The 19973-nt window shown below is 46.8% G+C and overlaps 1 protein-coding gene across 7 annotated transcripts in view; it reads left to right on the forward strand.

Annotated features, from left to right (window-relative positions):
• The first annotated feature begins 845 nt into the window (after positions 1 to 845).
• The window catches only part of Bcl2l1 (BCL2 like 1), a 50741-nt gene continuing 31613 nt past the window's right edge, over positions 846 to 19973 (forward strand). Inside the window, exons 1-2 of one of the 7 annotated variants that reach the window (XM_051193398.1) lie at positions 846 to 1007; positions 2508 to 3181. In XM_051193398.1, coding sequence (XP_051049355.1) covers positions 2618 to 3181 — 564 coding nt within the window. In that variant the 5' untranslated portion in view covers positions 846 to 1007; positions 2508 to 2617. Of the gene's footprint in view, positions 1122 to 1307; positions 1801 to 1845; positions 2231 to 2288; positions 2425 to 2507; positions 3182 to 19973 lie in introns of those variants that run through there. The other 6 variants (XM_051193390.1, XM_051193408.1, XM_051193434.1 and 3 more) reach the window with 6 other exon arrangements.

The raw sequence follows: 19973 nt of genomic DNA on the forward strand, positions 1-19973 counted from the left end.
CTCTCAGTCCACAAAAGCTGGACGACCACTATGAATTCAAGGCCAACCTAGACTATAGTGAGTTCAAGGTCAAGAGCAGCCTGCGTTACATAACTAGATCCTGTGTATATATATAAAAAAGAAATAACATATACACCCACACTCAAACGCCCCAGATAAAATAATAGGTTTTTTTTTTTTTTTTTTTTTTTTTTTTTTAAACCAGGGCTGGGGCTATAGACCATTTGGTGGAAGGTCTGCCTGGTATGCACAAAGTTCTGGGTTCGATCCCCAGAAACACAAACTAGATCTGATAGTGAGACAGGAGGTTCAGAAATTAGGGCCATCCTGGGCTACATAGATCTAAAAAACTGTTAAATAACAGTTTCTACTGCACTAGACAGCCAGAGCCGAGCCTTGCATTTTTGGTCACTCCAAAAGCAACTCTCCCTTCATCATTAGCATAATGCCAAGATTGGTTGGTTTGTTTTCAAGGCATCACGATTACCTTGTTTGTGTATTTTCCTAGTTGGACACTGTCTCCACCCCAGGGTATAAGTCTTCATGAAAACAGAGACCCTGTCTCGCCTTGTTCATAACTATCTTCAACAATCCTAACTAAAGGTTTTCTATTCTTCAGCCTTTTCTAGTAGCAACTGACACACGCTCAATGAGAGGTTAATATTGATATCTATTTTACAAATGAAAACATAAGTTGAGAAACCTGCCCCGTTGTTGGTCATCCGGGGAAAAAGTGCTTTTTCTGTATAGAAACAGATGGGTGGCGGGACTAAATAAATGTGAACCCGTTAAGTGTTCCACGCGTCTGCGGCTCCTCCAATCTCTCGCCAGGGGGCGCTCTTCTCCACGTCTCGACGCCAGTCCCTCCAGTGCGCACTCTTCCTGCGTCTCGGGCTCGCGCGCGCTGCCGCGGCACCGGAAGTGACTGCGCTTGCAAGTTCCCCCGGTCTCTTCAGGGGAAACTGAGGCCGGCTTCTCCGGGAGACACGGTGCGAGCAGTCAGCCAGGTAGGCCGGCCCGAGTCCGCGGCGTACAACTCGGCCGCAAAGCGCCCTGGCGTCTGGAAGCCACCGGGCCGATGAAGGGGGGATGTGGCCCCCCACGGCTCGTTGGGCTCGCAGGTGAGAGCACCGCCTCCTGTGCTTGACAGGCGCTGCGCCCAATGGGAGCCTTGGCCGTCCCGCTTCCGCGCCGATTCGACCCGCGGATTGGCTGCGCCGGGGCGGGCCGCGGGGGCGAGACCCCTCCTTCCAGAGAGGTCTAGGGGGCGCCCCTGAGGGAGGGCAGTTGCCTAGCAACGGGGCGGTGGCTCGGCGTGTACCCGGCCTAGGGGAGCGCGAGCTGTAAGCGAGGCCTCCTCAGCCCACCCACCCCTGGCTTCTACGCGTCGCAGCCTCCCGCCCTCGAGCCCTGCAGGGGGCTCCAGGAGGCCGCCTCGGGCCCGGCCTCAGGAAAACGAGGTCTCCGCTGTGGGGGCCTCGACTCTTCTTCCCGGCCGGTGGCGGGGCGCAGCGCCTCCGTCTCACCCCGTCTTTGTGCGGGGTGCCGGCGGCCATTGTGTCCGGGCGCGGAATGGAGGACCTGGCAGTCCCCCAACGCCATGTCCAGGGCCTTTGGGGAATTCAAAGACAACCAGCGGTGTTTGTGGGGGGTCTCCAGAACACAGCCTCTCGGAAAGGCCCGGGGGTGGGCTTTCCGAATTCAGATCGCAGATCCGAAGCCGTTTCCCCCTCCCCTGCGCGAAACCTTGAGATTCACTGAGAAGTCCCTTCAGGGTTTTGGAAGCCTCATCCAGGGCTGGTACTTAAATAGAAAGAAAGAAAGCGGGGGGGGGGGGGGATTACACTAAGCCCGTACCTCCTCCGGGAGAGTTCTCCTGGCTCCCAGTAGGAGGCAGAGAGCCAAGGGGCGTGCTAGAGCGAGGGGGTTGGGCTCTCGGGTGGCTGGAGGCTGCGGAGCACAGAGGCCGCCCTCGGTTTGGGCAATGGAGGAAACAAACGAGGAGGCAGGTTCCTAAGCTTCACAATTCCTGTGTCGCCTTCTGGGCTGCCTACCAGGTCGCATGATCCCTCCGGCCGGGGCTGGTTTTTTTTTTTTTTTTTTTTTTTTGCCAGCCGCCGAGAGGCAGGCAGAGTTACCGGCAACCCAGCCACCACCTCCTCCCGACCTATGATACAAAAGATCTTCCGGGGGCTGCACCTGCTTGCTGTCGCCGGAGATAGATTTGAATGTAGGTGGGGGGGAGGCCGCCAATGGGGGTGACTTTTTGAGGTAGGCATTTCGGAGAAAAAGGGGTGGGTGGTAGTAGTAACAAGAGGCTGATGAAACAATTCAAAGCTGGCTGGTCCTTTCCATTTGACTTCATCGAAGTCCCTTAGAACCTGGACTCAGACCTTCGTAAGAGCCACAAAGAAACCAATTCTGGTACCTGGAGGAGGAATGGGATATTGTAAGGTAAATGACATGCATATTAAAATTTTCTTCTGAAGCTCTTTCTCTCTCTTCAGAACCTTATCCTGGCTTTGGATCCTGGAAAAGAGTCGCTAAACAGAGCAGACCCAGTGAGTGAGCAGGTGTTTTGGACAATGGACTGGTTGAGCCCATCTCTATTATAAAAATGTCTCAGAGCAACCGGGAGCTAGTGGTTGACTTTCTCTCCTACAAGCTCTCCCAGAAAGGGTACAGCTGGAGCCAGTTTAGTGATGTCGAAGAGAACAGGACTGAGGCCCCAGAAGGAACTGAATCAGAGAGGGAGACCCCCAGTGCCATCAATGGCAACCCATCCTGGCACCTGGCGGACAGCCCCGCGGTGAATGGAGCCACGGGCCACAGCAGCAGTTTGGATGCACGGGAGATGATCCCCATGGCAGCAGTGAAGCAAACGCTGAGAGAGGCCGGTGATGAGTTTGAACTGCGGTACCGGCGGGCATTCAGCGATCTCACATCCCAGCTTCATATAACCCCAGGGACTGCATATCAAAGCTTTGAACAGGTAGTGAATGAACTCTTCCGGGATGGGGTAAACTGGGGTCGCATTGTGGCCTTTTTCTCCTTCGGTGGAGCCTTGTGTGTGGAAAGCGTAGACAAGGAGATGCAGGTATTGGTGAGTCGGATCGCAAGTTGGATGGCCACCTACCTGAATGACCACCTAGAGCCTTGGATCCAGGACAACGGCGGCTGGGTAAGAACCACGCCCCTTGTGTGTCTGTGTGTCATCTTTGGAGATCCCCAACTGCCCTTGTTGGTCTCTTTTCTGTTGCATGGCATGGTTATTGAGGATGTTGATTGTTCAGGAAACCTGCCTGTCTTCATTTCAACACAAGAGGTTAACTTTGGAAATACAGATGACCCAGTTCTTGAGAGACCTGCATCTTTCATTCTGGCTACCCCTGTGGCCCCACAATTTCATAGTTTTGTTTCAATTTTTCAGCAAAGAAAAATATATAGCCTGTGTGTTTACTTGGCTCAAAACCTATGAGAGGGACAAGTTCTCCCTGCTTTCTGCTCATTCTCACATAATGGGTCACCTTGGCTGGGAGTGATGAACAGAATACCTGGAGAAACTGGAGAGCTGGCAACCTCAGGCCCATGTATACTTGCATGCATGGTACTCGGGCCATTTGGCCAGTCAGGAGCCCCCAATGACTTGGGTGGCTGAGTATTGATTTTAGAGAAGGGTGGCCTGGGCCAGTTGTGGTTTTGCTAAGTTCGTTTTCCCCAAAGTGTGCAACTTTCTGCACGGGTGCCTTGTTTGTAGAGCTCTTGCTGTGTCATATATTGAGCCCCAGGACTTTGCACCTCACTGCCCAGGGTCAGTTGGGGATCTCCAGCTGCTGTGCCTATTGCCTTTCTGGTCAGGGCCCCGGGGCCTCTTTACTGGAGTGGTGTTTGCTGGCAGAGCAAGAACCACAGCTGTGAGACTCCATAGGAAATTAAGGTTTGATGACCCTGGATGTGGGTGTGAGTCTTGGCCTTGTGACTTAACTAGCCATGTGACCTTGGACAGGCTGGTTTACCTTCTGGAGCCTTAGTTTCTAACACAGAAAAAAAAATGTGGCAAGCTCTCCTTGCTTAATAGAGCATTGTGACTCTTAGAGATAATGTGAGCAGAGTGAGAGCCTTCTCTTAAGAGAATCCTGCTTGTCACCTAGTCAGGGTGACATAGAGGTGAGAGCTTCCTCACAGTACTCACCTTAGTAGGCAGTTTTCACCCTTTGTAGTGAACTCCATTCCTGAATAGGGGAGCTCTGGGCTTATGAGAAGTCCCCTCAGAATATGTAGAAAATGGACAAACTGTGGAAAATAAGTAATCCATTGAAGGAAGTGAGGTGGAAGGGGCCATGCACCATGGACTCGGGAATGTCAAGAATTCAGTTGTCCATAGGCTGGGCCTAGGGCGGGGCAAGCACTTTGCTTTTACCACTGAGCCAGAGACCTCCTGGGTTTGCCCTGAAACCCATCCCGTCTCTAGTTTCCCATTTCTTTGAAACTTCACCCACTCTTCCCCGCCAGTAGCTCTTGTAAAGGCAAAGAGGTCAGTTGTCAGTAGAGGTCAGATGACCAGGATGGAGTTGTCGGAGGTAAAGGTGGTCTCCTTTAAGCTAAGGATTGCCAGACTTGAAAGTTAGTCTGTAAATGAACTCCCTGAGGAGATAAATGATTAAATAGTTCCTGTTGGTTTGTGCTATGACCTCTTCTATTCATTCTCTCTTGCTTTGATTCTCTTTTGGGGCAAATATTTGTTCAGCTGATTGATTACAGGAGGGACAGGATTCCAGCCCTTCAGACACACCCTCTGAAGCATCTCCAAGTAAACCTGGGCCCTTTGACTCTTACCACTTAGTTACTGTCTTTAGCTAGTTAGTGGTCCTAATAGCAGGTAGGCTCTTGCCAGCTATAAACAGTAGGCAGATGGAAGAGGCACCTGCTGGGTCAGCCAGCCTCTACAGAGGCTACTAGAACTGCAAATTGCCAGCTGCCCCATATTGCATGTCATGTTCCAGTCACCTGGAAAAATGCTAAACTCATCTAAGGCAGCAGCTTAGAGCAAGTTCATCAGCTCTCACTGATTAAAATTCCATCTACCACCACCTCTTCACCCAAGAATCTCCAGAGCCTGCTGGGCAACATACCTGGTAACTTGCCGCTTGTGCCTGGTGAGCAGAGGGTGAATGTGTGTAGAAGAGCCGGTTATGGCAGAGCCATTTCTGGGCTCACATTCTTCCCCTGACACCAGGGGGTAAAGAACATTCCACTCTGTCATTTGAACCTTGGTGGGTGATACCTGCCCATTTCCTTTTAGGTACGCCCTCTGAGCTGCACCGATGCTGCTGCATGGTACCCCAGACTTCCCTGGGGGTGTAGCTTGGAGGTTGTAGAGTTTGGGTGGTTCAGGTAGTTCCCTCAGGGTGTGCTCTGAATTTAGCATCCCTGTAGGAAAAGGGAAAGACCTTAGCCTTTCTTTAGTGCCTTGAGTACCTCTCATGTATTCAGCATTGTGTTTCATCCTTTATTTAATGTAGCCAGTTTACTGAGCAGTTATTATATTAAGCTAGACACTATCTTTCCATCTTGGAAATATACGGTCATTCATATGTTCCATGCAGTAACTTTCCAAGGTAGGTGGATTTATTCCCAGGTTGTACACAAAGTCCCTGTGGCTAAATGACTGAGCTTAAATGTTTCTCAGCCAACAAAGTATCTTGAGTGAGAAATTTAAATTGAAGTTGTCCTAATTTCAGAGTCTAAACCTTTTCCATCCATACCTTGTTCAGGAAGTAATAATCCAGAGAGACTAGCATAGAAAACCAGGGCTGAGAAAAACATGCCTGTAGAACGTGCTCATTCCAAGGTGTAATTGTAGCATTGTTCAAGCATCTGAGAACAGTGTCTTTATCATCAGTAGCAGGTTCCCAAATATGTGGCAACCTCAGATTGTGGCACTAGTAAAACGCAGATATGGCAAGTGCTGAGTGGCATTACGAGTTTTCCCAGTCATGGTGGGTTCTTGTTAGTGTTTCATTATTAAAAATCTCAGCCCTGTCAATCATTGAGAGTGTCATGTGTGCAGGGAGATGGCCTGCTCCAGAATCTCTGTTAATTGTGGGGTGATGCTCTAAGGATTGGAACCCCAGCCTCTGGCCATACTACAGCCCAGTCATTTGGAAAAATGCTGAACCTGTTGTGTCTCTTGTCTCTCCCACCTGTAAAATGGAATAATGATAGCCAGCCACCAGAATAAAAGTCCTTCCCTAACCTTAATTGTAGGGTGGACACACTTCTTCTCAGGAATGAGCGTCCTCCCTCAAGGTTCTGAACTTTGCCCCCTGGGGTTACTTTTTAAGAAACTAAGCCTAACCCTCAGTGATGAAACTCTTTTGGGGGTGGGGGTGTTTGGAGCCATAGCTAGGAGAAAAACTAGTTTGGCCTTATCCAAGCTGCAGCCTCTTAACCTATTCTGGCTTCTTCAGTGCTTAGTTGAAACACCTCAGCTCCATTTGCAAATTTGGCAGTTCTGTGGTTTTCTTGGGGGAAGCCCCATCAGAAATCCCAACACAAAATTTTTAGTAATCTCATTCAGGTCTCCAAATGAAGTAGAAGTGTCTCTGGGGGCTCCCCCATGAAACACCCACTTCTTCTTGGTATCGTTTTTTTAGGTGACTCTGAAAACTCTTTTGCCATCACAGGGTTTTCCAGACTCTCTAAAGCAATATCCCCAGCAGCAACATGGAGCTCTTTATCTTCTGCTTGAAAATTACCAAGGTATTTTTCAGGGGGCCCCAGTGGAACCTGGAGGAGTTTCTTCGCTTTCTTGTAGGTAACCACCAATTTTGTTTGGGCTGTGTGAAGCCATGTTTTTAGCTGACCCCTTTTCCTAGCAGACTTTTGTCCTAAAGCCAATGGATTTGGGCATCCTCCTGTGCTTAGATTTAAGGATAATCCCCAGTGAGCCTGCTCTTCAACAGAAACAACATCTTTAACAACCTTAGTCTATCAAGATCTGTCTCCATCCCCAGTCTCAAACCTAAGTCTGCAGGGTCCTCTTTTCTTGAAGGCAGAATCCACATCTTAAATTGGTTCTCTTAGCCCAGAACACAGGTCTTGGGTATCGTAGTCACCTATGAAAGAGATCCTGAGTATCTGAGGAAAGGACCTAGCCAGGTCAGAGTAATAATTGTGGGAGCCTCCTCTACAAATTATCGAGTCCCCCACTCTACTGGGGGAAAAAAAACAAAAGTTTTTGCCATATGTAGCTCATTCTGGTGAAGAGACCAAAAGAAAAAAACAAACAAACAAAAAATACGTAATGGAGGATAGGGTTCAGCCTGTAAAATGCTTGTTATGCTAGCATAAGATTCTGAGTTTGGCAGGGGTGTGGTGACACACACCTTTAGTCCTAGCACTAAGAAAGCAGAGGCAGGGGAGGGATCTCTGTGAGTTCAAGGCCAGCTTGAAGAAAAATAAAGAATCTGAGTTTGATCACCAGAATCTAGAATGTATGTTTAAAAAAAAAAAAAAGCCAGGCACAATGGTGTGCACTCATAATCCCAAAGCTGTAAGGTAGAGACAAGGGGATTTCTGGGGCTTGCTGGCCAGCCACCCTAGCCTGACGGGTCACTTCCAGGCCAATGAGGTAGCTAGCTCCTGAGGAACAATCCTTAGGGTTAACCTTTGGCCTCTGTATGCTTGTACATATATATGCAAGCTAAGATGAGTATATATACACACACACACACACACACACACACACACACACACACACACACACGATTGTATAACAACATTTTTGTCAGTGATGGACTGGGCACTGTAGCAGTCCCATGATATGAAATAGTCTAGGGGATGGAGAGATGGCTCAGTACTTCCTGCTCTTCCAGAGGACCGAAGTTCAGTTTCTAGCATTTGTGTATGTGTTATATATCAGCTGATAATAGGTATTCTGAATAAAATAAAGCATATTGGTCCATAGAGAATGCAAAACAAGGCAGGATGGGACAGTCAGTACTTTAAAAAGGTTAGTCAAAGGGCCTGGCAAGGTGGTTCAGCTTGTAAAGGTGCATGCTGTCAAGCCTGATGTCCTGAGTTAGATCCCTGGTTCCTGCCTGGTGGAAGGGAAGAACTAACTTCTGCAAGTTATACCCTGACCTCCATATATGTTCATGGCGTGCCCCTCCCCCAGCAAATAAATAGTAAGTAAATAAATGAAATTTGAAAAGTGAACAGCCAAGATGTAGGGGAATGAAAAATATCTTACACTTCGCCTGTTGATTTTCTTTGGCTAGAATATGAATTAACTTGACATAAGACAAATTAACAGGAGAAAAAAAGTTTGATAAGCCATGCATACACGAGAGCCAATCTCATAATGGGTAGATGCATGATTGAGGTAGCATCCTGAGGAGGCTGAGTTTGGGCGAACATGCCTTTAATCTCAGCACCCAAGAGGCAGAGACAAGCAGGTCTTTGAGCTTGAGGCCAAGCAGAGCTACATGGTGAGACTGCCTCAAACCAGTAAGTAAGTAAATATATGGAAGGAATAAGGTTTGGGATTCATACAGTGACCATTCAAGTTTTGAGAGGTTCAGCTGCAAATTATAGTGAATAGATATTTTTTCTTATTTAGATAGAAGTGTCTCAGGTAATAAAAGTTGTAGAGCAAACTGATAACTGATATAAATACTTTTTGTAGCAAATTTCTTTATAGCTGTTTCTTTTATACAAAACACTCCTATACATCTCTGAGTGTGGATTTCTCAGATTAACCAGCTTCAAGTATGCCAAATTTACATGTTCTGATCTCCAGAACTCCAACAAATGATAATAACCTGAAGGTTGTATTTGAGCCAATATCTGAAGGAGAAGAGATGGTTCACTATGTGGTTGGGTACATATAGAGAGCTTTTCAAGTAGAAGGTGCAACTGAGGAAAGATGCTTGGCATTTTCATGATGGCAAGAGGTCAGTTTGGCTGAAGAAGCATCAGGGAACAGAGGAGATTTTTTTGTTTTGTTTGTTTTATTTTGATTTTGCTTCCCATCAAGGAGATGAAGTCAAAGAAACCTGGGGGGGGGGGAGCCCTGGGTACCAGAACACAGAACATTACAAGGTAGGTTGAGGCTTTGGCTTGGAGTGAGAGAGAAGCCAAGGTGTAGAGGAGGGAGGTTATGATCAGAATTCTGTAGGGGTGGAAGCAGGTCTTCACCTTGAGAAGAGAAGAAGCTGGTGCCACTGGCAGTTGAAAAGGCATCTGGGCTTTAAATGACGATAGAGGTAATGAGAGGAGACAAGAGGAGACCAGCTTTGCACATGGTGTATTGACTGGTCTGTCTGACCACATTGAAGCATGTTTTTTGACTGTTTGGAGAGTCTAGATAGAACGAGGTCCCACTTAGGCTGGGCATGGTGGTGCATGGCTATAATCCTAGAGTTTAGGAGGTTGAGACATAAAGATTACTTTAGGTTTGAGGCCAGCCCAGACTACATCATGAATTCAAGGCCAGCCTGAGCTATAGAGTGAACTTATGCCTAAATAAATAACCTCTCTTTTTCAGAAATACTTCTCTCCAAATACATTTTACAAATGGCCCCCCTCTAGTCTTCTGTTTCTGCCTGAAAAACCTGCAGCTTGAGTGAGTTAAAATCCTAACTTACCCAGTCTCTTTTGACTCCTGAATCTTGAGAGCAATGATAAAACATTGACATGTACCTGGGATATGGAGGGCCTGACATCATATTGATGTAATACTTTTGATTATCTGTACCATGGAACTCTTGACTCATTCACAAAGCATTCATTCTCTCTTTTCTTCATAGTTACCCATTAGTGCATTCTCATGGCATCCTTCTGTCACAGTATGAGCTCTAGTGTGTATATGCCCTGGTGATCCAAGATCTCAATGGTCTTAGGTTAAGGATCCAAACATACTCTCTTAGCTCTCCATATTCAGTCTGTCACCAGATCACATTAGCCCCATACTTCATTTTCTCCCTCATGATGGTGGTATCTTGAAATTGACATCCTAGGAGCCCTGATTCTCAGAGGTCTTCAACTCTATGGCAGATTTTACCAAGAATGCTATTCTACAACAGTTATTTTAGGCTGGCTCTTTTCTGTCCAGGACACAGTATTATCACAGATTTGTCACTGGCCTCATAAGATTAAGACTCTGTGCACACTGACAGCACATTCCAGTTTACAAAGCACTTAGCATATCTACCTTATTGATACCTTTAGCCATGCAGATTGGTGATCAGGACAGTGCCATCTCTGTGTCACAGGAGCAGGCAGCTCAGAGATGCAGTGACTCCACTGGTTACCTGATGTGTGACCTGGGCTTGGTGGATGGTTCAGAAAGGCAATTCTTGGCCTAAAGTGCTCAGAACGGTGACAGTCATCTAGGCAGTACTGCCATAATGTTTGGGCTCCTTCAGTCACTGTTTTAATAGAGAGAAGCCACTTTTAGGGCCTTGTGCTGCTTGGTTTTATCTCCAGTGTGTCTCAGGCCAGGCCTACACTGGCTCTAAGCTACAGCGTTCTCTGGATAGAGAGCAGAGTTCCCCTCGGAACTAGAGCTTTTTCTTGCGCTCTTCAGGAAATGCCATTGCCATGACTTCCATAGACTGCTTCCTGTCCCAGCCCAGCAGCCAGATTCCTGCAGCAGTATGTGGAAACTGGAAAGTAATGTCCCAAGAGGCGTGCCCCCTACTTTTTGTATGCCCCTCCCTTTCCTCTTTCAGTCACTTTCTCTGCTCTCATTCCCTTCCCACTTCTCCAAGCCTCTCCCTCCAACCTGCCATCTTCCCCTTAGAACTGGGGATGCCCTTTTGGTGCTTCTGTCAACTGACGCTAGGCTGTGGGGGTCAGTCCGAAGGACTCCTGGCTTGTCTCCTTGGCTCCATCAGTTGTAACGCTCCCCTAGAGGGGCATTAAAGCTGTCACTTGGAGTTCCCTCTGTCATCCTTGAACTAACTTCTCCCAGGGGTTCCTACCCATTCAGGAATAGAACAGAGATTCCTAAGACAGGTATCCATGGTTCTGCACTTAAAATTTTGTCTCTTGGAGATTGATGACAGAGCAGAGTGACAGACCTTGCTGCCCCTTCCCAAGTCACCTTTCAGGAGGAAGCTGGAAGGTTGCGAACCTTGTTGGACAGTCATCTGAGGAATGGGAGCTGGCCTGGGAGGAGATTGGAATGCACTCAACTATGCCTCAGATCCTTTGTTCCAACTCTTGAAAGGGAAACATTCCCCTCCCTCCACCCTGGCCACACACATGTGCCTTTGTTCCCCGAGTCAGAGTCAGGCAGCGCCTGGAACACAACCTCTGGGAACACAGTGTCCCTTCTGAGGGACCTGACTGGTCTCCCCAGAGGCTGGCCCCTGGTCAGTGGGCTTGGGACTTAGGAGCCCAGCCTCATGCCCTTTTCATAGAAGAGTCTCCCACAGGCTGACAGCTTGCTTGCAGGCACATGTCCAGGTACTTCTGTGGAATTATTCCATGGGATGCCCATGTCCCAGAACTAAGCCCCTCCCTCTTATTCCGCTTGGTGATTAATATTATTGTTAACATTGCTATTAATAGCACCTAACATTTATTGAATGCTTACTCTATGCCAGGCATTGTTCAGTGTGCGCTACAAGTACTAATTGATTCCATTCTCACAGCAGCACCCGATGAAGTAGGTACTATTATTAGCCCCTTTCACAACTGAGACTCAGGAGTAAAGTAGCTTGTTTGAAGTAGCAGTTAGTGCTGGGCAAAGCCTGGGAGGCACGTTTCTGGCTGTTTGGAAGGGGTTGTATAGGAAGTAGAGTCAGGACTTGATACCAGGTCTGTTTGTTTCTCGTCTCTAAAACGGCCTACAAAGTAGGTAGCATCTTCATTTTATAGTTAAGAAAAACTGAGACTGAAAGAAAAATGATATTGCTCAGGCCTCATGGGCCAATCCCTGGAGGAGCTGGGATTCCAACTCAGAGTTTTTAGCTTCTAAAACTGTACCACCTTAGCAGTCTGCAGCCTACTGACAATTCCTTTTACATACCTGATAGTGTTTTCTAATGTACCAGACCATTTTGTTCACATTTCTAGGGAGGAAATTAAAGAGTTAGAGCTTGTCAGAGTTAGAGTCCCATTTGGCCTGGAGTTTGTTTGGGGGTCAGGGGCTTTTACAAGAGAGTCTCGTGTATCCCAGGCTGCCCTCAAATTCACTATGTTAGTGAGGACCTTGATCTTCTGATCCTTCTTCCTATGCTTCCTGGGATTACAGGCATGTCCCCCCACCATGCCCCAGTCTTGTGTCTGGCCTTTACCCTGCTGTTACTAGTGCTATCTACCTCTCCTAAGGCTGGATTCATTGAATTTAAATCAATAAATGCTAAAACATGCCTTAGCTATGGTGGTGAGTGAGACGACATGGCTGCTGGTGGTGCTCCGTCTCAATGCTTCACACCATGGAACTGGCTAGAGTCTTTCTTGCCATTTGAATTAGTCTATGTGATCATCTATCTGTCCCCTCAGCTCCCAGACAAGCCAGGCAGGGCTCATTTTAGTTAGTGTGTTAGCTTTCTGTTGCTGGGACAGAATACTCCAGTCTAGACACAGTTTTAAAGGATGGAAAGATTATTTTCGCTTACTGTTTCAGAGCTTTAATTCATGGCCCTTGGCTCCATTGTCTCTGATTTATGAGTAGTGAGACAAATCCACAAATGGTGAAGCAGAGTTGCTTACTTCAAGAGCACAAGAGAGAGGGCACTAGGAAAAGAATGCTTCCCTCTAACATTTTCCCCATTGACCAGGCCAGGCAGTGATAGCTCAGGCCTTTAATTCCAGCCCTGGGAGGCAGAGTCAGAAGGATCTCTGTGAGTTTGAGGTCAGCCATGTCTACAAAGATAGTTCCAGGAAAGCCAAGGCTACACTGAGGAACCCTGTCTTGAAAAAACCAAAATAAACAAAAATTACAAATTGCTCTGTAGTGATGAGAAGAGGTCTGGGAGATCTACCCTGACAGGGATGTCAGGTTGAGCAGACCTCTTTAGCCCCTCTCCCCTTGGAGTCTCTGAATAAAACCGTTTGATCCCAGTTAGTCAGTGAACCCACAATTACACCCGTCCTCATGATCCAGTCCCCTTTCTGAAGATCCTGCTTCTGAAGACTATTGTGTTAGGGACCAAGTCTTTAACAAATGAGATTTGGTGGGGGGGGGGTGTTCTTTTTGCTTGGAGACAGTTTCAGTATGTACCCCAAGCTAACTTGGAGCTTACTGCATTCTGCCTGGAAAGTACTGGGATTGCATTCATATGTCACTGTGCCTGGGTAACACATAAACTTTTGAGGGATATTTCAGAGCCAAGCTAAAGCAGTATGTATTAATCTCTTTTAACAAACCAGTAGACAAAGTTCTCAACTCACATGTGAAGCAACCCAATTCTCATATCCATAAACCTGAGAGGATAATGCCAACCATACCAGAGTAAGCAAGGCATAAATGAGTGAATGCCTGGGTGTTGTTAGGAATAATAACAGGTGTTGTGTGTGGAGTGCTTGCTTGCTGTATGCCAGGTGCTGTGTTTATGCCCTTGACATAATCGTCTTATTTGTTCTCTATAACTGCTCCCGTGTGAAGAGGGTACATCCAAGACCCAGAGACCTCCATAGTAACACATCTTCTAAGAGGCAGACCACAGTCTGACAGTATGCCATGTGCCCAAATCTCTCCTTATGCCACTATGTTGTTGCTTTTTCTGCAGACCTGGACTGGTTTATTTTATCCTGAGTACCTGGCACAGTGCCCAGGCTTCGGCAGGGGATTGGCTAGGGTCTGTTCAGTGAACATGAGGGTTGTTACTACTAGATATAGTACTACGTTGTCAGTCCCCAAGGAAGCAAATACATCCCAATCAGGACTAGGCTCCAAACACTTGGTGAATGGCTTGTGTCAAATCTGTGGTGTAGACTCCAAGTGGAAGGGGCCACACCACTGATTACATCCTACAGGTAGTCTGGGCCTCTGCCAAATGGTCCCACTTCTACCATCACTACCCATTAGATTACTTGTTCAGAGGCCTCCACCCTCAGTGCATCATCACCTTTCCACCTGGCCCCAGGACAGCTGCATTGCCAGGCTAGACTTCCACATCCAGTGCCAAGGGTGAGAATGGGGAAAGTTGTTGGGGACTTCAGCAGTGTAGCTTTGTATGCTGAGGTCTCCATTCCCTTGTCTGTAAAATGAAGGTAATGGAATGGGTCTCTCCTCCCAAGGCTCCATGGTTTTCCTCTGTTGAAAGTCACTCTGCCACCTCAGGTCTGATTAGGACTCCCTTTTTTATCATTTAGGGTTCCATGTTCCAGGCCTCCCCAAAGGCCACCCATGTTTACATGTTTACTGTCTAATTCAGAGAAACCTAAGCTCCCAGAGTATATGGCCTTTGTCTTGAAAGTTTTCTTTTGTTAACTAGCATCTAACAGAATATTTGGAATTAGGTGACATTTGGCCGATATTTTTTGAGAGACTGGCTGTAGTGTAGACCACATAGCCTTCTGCCTGACATATACCTGTTAAGAAGATGTGGAACACAAAGGCTTCTTTGCTCTTTCCCGCCCCTGGATGCTGGGAGTTGACCCCAGGGCCTTAAGTATACTGTGCAAATGTTCTTTCCTCTGTCTAAAGTCCCAGCCATTTCTGCCTGTTCTGAAACAGGGTTTCTGTAGGAACTCAGGAACTCAGTCCTCCTATGACACACTCCCCAGTAGCTGGGGTTATAGGCTTGCACTACCACACCCCGCCTGTGAAAGCTTTAAATAGGTGAAAGGAATGTGGCTGGGACAGGCTAGTTGGGTGAGAAACAGCCAGCCAGATCTGAGGGGTGCATGTGAAACACTGGGAGATGGTGAGCTGTCTACTATAACTTCTGCGGAAGAGGATCTGGGTTGGCAGTGAAGCTGGTCAGGCAGAAGGAAGCGCAGACTGATGCAGGCCAGGGATGGCAGTAACTTATGGTAGTGACAGATTCAAAAGGGAGAGACCCAGAGCACCCATGGCGTGCAGTTAGGTCTCCAGTAACTCCTGGGAGAAAGAATCCCTTGCCAGCTGGGACTCAGCAGGCAGAGCTGCGAGAGGGAAGAGTCAAAGGCATCTGGGACGTGCAGATCTGGTAGGCTGCCCTGGTTGTTATTTGGGGCTCAAAGCCAGGTGCAGATTCAAAGGATTGATTGAAGCCTTTTGGCAACTCTAGCCTTTGTAGGGTAAACATCACCTGTCTCCTGCCACCTGCTGTGACTGTGCCAGCAAGGTGCCCTGGCAGTCCCAAAGAGACCCAGCTTTCTTGCCCTGGTAGAGCAAAACTACCCTCCAGAGAGGCGGCTACTTCTTTAGCTCCTCTGAAAGTCTCAGGTGACAGACAAGAAGGTGTCTTCTACTAAAGAGGCCCTCCCCATGCGAGGAAGGACAAGAGGGGCCCTGGGAGCCAGGACAGCTGGGCCTACTAGGGGGAGGGGTCAGCTTGAGAGCAGGTGCAGATTTCGAGGAGGGTGGGGCCTGAGGGGAAGTAGGGATCTTGGTAGGCTTCAAAACTTCCCTCTGCCTCCCCTAGCCACAGCTGGCTTCTACAGGAACCTGATGACCTAGTTACAAAGCTTAGAAATAGTTACCTTAGCTTGCAGTTCAGGGCTGTGCAGTCTGTCATCCTTGAGACTTGTTGGGTCCAAAAGGTACACTGGTGTTGCCCAGAGCAGTTCCTTGTGAAGAACATGCACCTTGTCACATGCAGAGGCTCGTGGCCTAAGGGAGGATCCAGACAATAGGCTTCTTCTTGGCTGTCCTATCAAGTCTATCAAGCCCAAGGAGAAGCCTCTCCAGTCCACCCTTTCCACTTCTCTCCAGGCATGGTGTGGATGGATGGCCAGTAGAAGCTACATACTCCTTGAGGGACAAAAAGAAAGAAATTCTGTTGTCTTGAGCATAAGTTGTCTCCTCTTCTTCTCTCAGTAGGATGGTAAAACCAGCTACTGAGAGGGTATCGGGACTGAATTCAGGACCAGCTAGTCCCCGCAGAGACCCTGTTTCCAAACCTGTGGAAAATGGTTGAGACTACAGCTAGATGGGTGAGAAAGATTCTAGGGTCTCTGGAGGCCTCCACACCCTTTCCCTGGTATTTATGGTACTTGGCTTGCCACTATCTCCTTAGGAGAAAATTGATGATCACTGTCAAAGAGTTAGGTTCAGTAGGGTTGGAAGAGTGTTTGCCTAGTATGCAGGAAGCCCTGGGCTCGATCCCAAGCACTGCATTTTACAAGGCTTTGTGACACAGTCATGAAACTCAGTACTGAGGAGGATCTGAAGTTCAGAGTCACTTTTGACTGTGTAAGGAGTTCTAAGCTAGCCTAGCCTTGTCTCAAACTAATAACTCCTACCTGTAATCCCATCACTTGGGAGGCTAAGGCAAGAAGAATGCCGTCAAGGCTAGCCTGCACTGTAGAGTAAGATCCGTCTGAAAAAAAAAAAAAACAAACAAACAAAAACAAAACAAGAGCAGGGCAGGTGAGGTGACTTAATAGATAAAGGCATTTGCCACAAATCCTCATGACATGAGTTCAATTTGAAGAACCCATGTGGTAGAGAGAAGCCACTCCCCCAGGTTGTTCTCTGACTCCATGGGCATGCTGCTGCCATCCCACTCACTGCCCCATACACAAAATAAACACTAAATAAGTAAAATGATTTTGAAAACACAGCAAGGATACACTCTGCTGAGCTTGCAGACATGTTAAGATGCATGGAACCTGGCATACACTACTATTCATTCAGTGTGACGGCTACTGCTATTACTATTACACCATTGCTATCACAGATAATCACGTTGCTGTGATTGTTGTTGGAGCTTGCTTTCTCTCATTCTTTCTTTCTCTCTTTCTTTTTTTTTTTTTTTTTCATTTGAGACAAGGTTGCCCTATGCCTATATATCCCTGACTGGCCCAGAACTCACTATGTAGACCAAGCTGGCCTCAAACTCATAGAGATCTTCCTGCCTCTGCCTCCTGAGTGCTGAGGTTAAAAGAAGCCTTCTGGGAGTTTCTGTTTGAGCTACAGATGATGTAGCTAGCCTTTGGCCCAAGAGTTAGGAAATCAAGGGCCTTGGCTCACAAGCTTATCCCCACCTCCCCGACCTGGGCCTCAAGTCAGAACTTGAACTTGTACACAGCTTGATATCAACCATGTTGTTGACTAGGCATTTGGCAATATGGTGTATTTTCTCAAATCTTTGCCAACATTCTTCAAGATGGAAGACCCCCTCCATATTTAATGACTAAAAGATTTATGAGTTGAGCATTTAAAGTGTATAGGAGTATGCCTAGCACACATTGGGTGCTTCTATATCTGTATAACTAAACTATGTGATGTGTTGTGGGTACTTGGAACTGGTCTGGGGTGGCCTCATTTCTTGTTTGTTCAATGACTATAAGCCTCTTGCCTGAGTTCTGCCTGTCGCCTCATGTTGAACAAAGATAACACCCACTTTGCCTCCCTCCTGGGCTGGCAGGGAGGCCCAAGGAGGTGATAAGTGAAAAAGCACTTTGAGAACTATAAATGTTTGGTCTTGTTACTCTTCCTTGACTAAGGCCACAGCCATAGCTGTGTCATTCATTCATTCATTCACTGAACCAGCAGGCATTAAACAAAAAAAAAGAAAGAAAGAAAGAAACCTTGACTTAACATTTCCATGTTTTCATGAGTTTGGACAAGCTTACTTTCTAAGCCTAGACATCTCTAAAGGGGAAATAGTTCTTTCTAGACAGGTTTGTTTCACTGGGGTGTGTGTTGAGGGCAACTAATAAGAAAGCTCTTGAGTTTATTGAGCACCAGATTGTTTTATTCACTCTTACCAGCTACCATTGAGCCTACCTACCACTTAGTGGTTAAGTATCTAATGGCCAGGTTAGCACACATTCCTAAGGATGGCTGGTATGTGTAGAGTGCCCTATATACTGCCTAGTGCAGAAAATAAGCTTACCAAATTCTAGGTCTTTACAATTCTTTCACTGTGTGGCTGATCAGTCACTAATTTAGCTACTGATTCCCTTCACCATGAAATTACCAGGCAAGCTCAGACTGTTGAGTGACTCAAAATGGTAAGTAGAAATGAGTATTGGCTCTTAACCCCAGATGGCCTTGCCTGCCCAGCTAGGGTAATAGTAGGAACTTTACCCAGCCCAGAGCAGTGCCACTTCCATAAAAAACCCAGGGCCAGAACACTTCATCCCACACTCACCTCTGATTCAGAATAAGAATAGCTACCTCTTGTTCTACCTATTACTCCCTTTACTCACAGCACCCACACTCAGATAAAACCCTTGGGGTTATATCATGTCGGGGATGTCTTTAGGGAGTCTCTTAGTGATGACCTTTTGGGACAGAGAGGAAGCCCAAGTCTAGGGTTCTGGGTCTCCTGGGACTGGGTCAAGCTGAGCAGGTGCAGCTATGAGGCCCCAGAATGGTGGCTAAGTGGTGAAACTGAAAGGTGTATAGGATCAGACAAAGTCCATCCTGCCTGCCTGTCCGTGCAGGTGGAGTGCATCTGAAGCACTCTCCGGGTCAGATTTAGTAGAAGATAGGGTTCAACATTAGCACTCTAAACCTCAAGAAAAGTGTGGAAAGCTAGAGCAAAGCCTGCAGTTGTCATCTTACCCTTTGAGCCCTTTCAGAGCTCAGAGTTATTAATAACTTGATGAGCAGATCTTCCTTTGTATGGCCTCTGTTGCTTGTGATGCTTTGCTAAATCTTTTTATTTTATTTCATCATCATCATGATTATTGGCATCATTATTATGTGTGTGTTTAGACGTCTGTGCTATAACAAGTGTGTGGAGGCCAGAGGACAGCTTTTTGATGTCAGTTCTTTATCTTTTTGTGGTTTGGGGGGATCGAACACGGGTCATCACACTTGTATGATGTACTTTTTGGTTTTGGAGAGAGGGTCTCATTATGTATCGCTGTCTGTCCTAGAACTTGCTTTTATACCATATTGGCCTTAAACTCAAGAGATTCACCAGCTTCTGCCTCCTGAGTAATGGGAATAAAGGAATGTACCATCATGCCCTGACTTGTGGCAAGCCATTTTACCTGCTAAGCCATCTCTCTGGTCCCTTGTGCTAGATCTTTATGAGAAGGAGATTGCTTTAGTTCGAAGCATGACTGTAGAATTGCAGTTTCAAGTTTGAATGTGGGCATTAGCACTTACCTGCTGCTCCATTTCTTTTTTTTCTTCCTGTTTGTGTGTGCTGTATCAGTGTGTTGTGTGTACTTGCCTGTGTGTGCAAATGTTAAGGAAGCCAGGGAAGCCAGAGATTGGCTTCAACTATCTTTCTCTGTCATTCTGCACTTTCCTTTTTTGTTTTGTTCTGTTTTGTTTTTGTTTTATTTTTGAGACAGGGTTTCTCTGTGCCACCACCATCCAGCCACTTAGTTATTTATTTTGAAGCATGGTCTCTTGATACTTAGTCTAAACAGCTGGCCATTGAACCCCAGGGACCTGCCTGTCTCCATCTATCAAGTAGTATTTTTACAGGTGCATTCCATCACACCTGGCTGTTCACATGAGTGTTAGGGATTGAACTCAGGTCATGAGATAACTATCTCAAAAAACAAACAAAAGAAAATCTCAAACCAAGAATTACTGTTGATTTTATTTTACAGAGGAGAAAGAAAACACAGAGAAGGAAAGTGATCACAGAAATGTAGCTAGTAAGAGATAAAGTCATGCTTTGAATCCAAGCAATGTGTCTTCGAAGCCTTTTAGTCCTGGGTTGGAGTGGGGGTGAGGGGTTGCTAGCAAGTGTTGCTGCTGTAGCTGTTGTATCCATCACTGTAGCTCTGATTTTGTTCTCTCTGCTGATTCTGAACTCAGAAAAAAAAACAAAACAAAACTAGAAACCCATCCTAATCACCTCAGATCCCCTGAGACCAACATAGTACTCATAAAT

Source organism: Phodopus roborovskii, unplaced genomic scaffold (assembly GCF_943737965.1).
Source record: "Phodopus roborovskii unplaced genomic scaffold, PHOROB, whole genome shotgun sequence".
Lineage (NCBI taxonomy): Eukaryota > Metazoa > Chordata > Mammalia > Rodentia > Cricetidae > Phodopus > Phodopus roborovskii.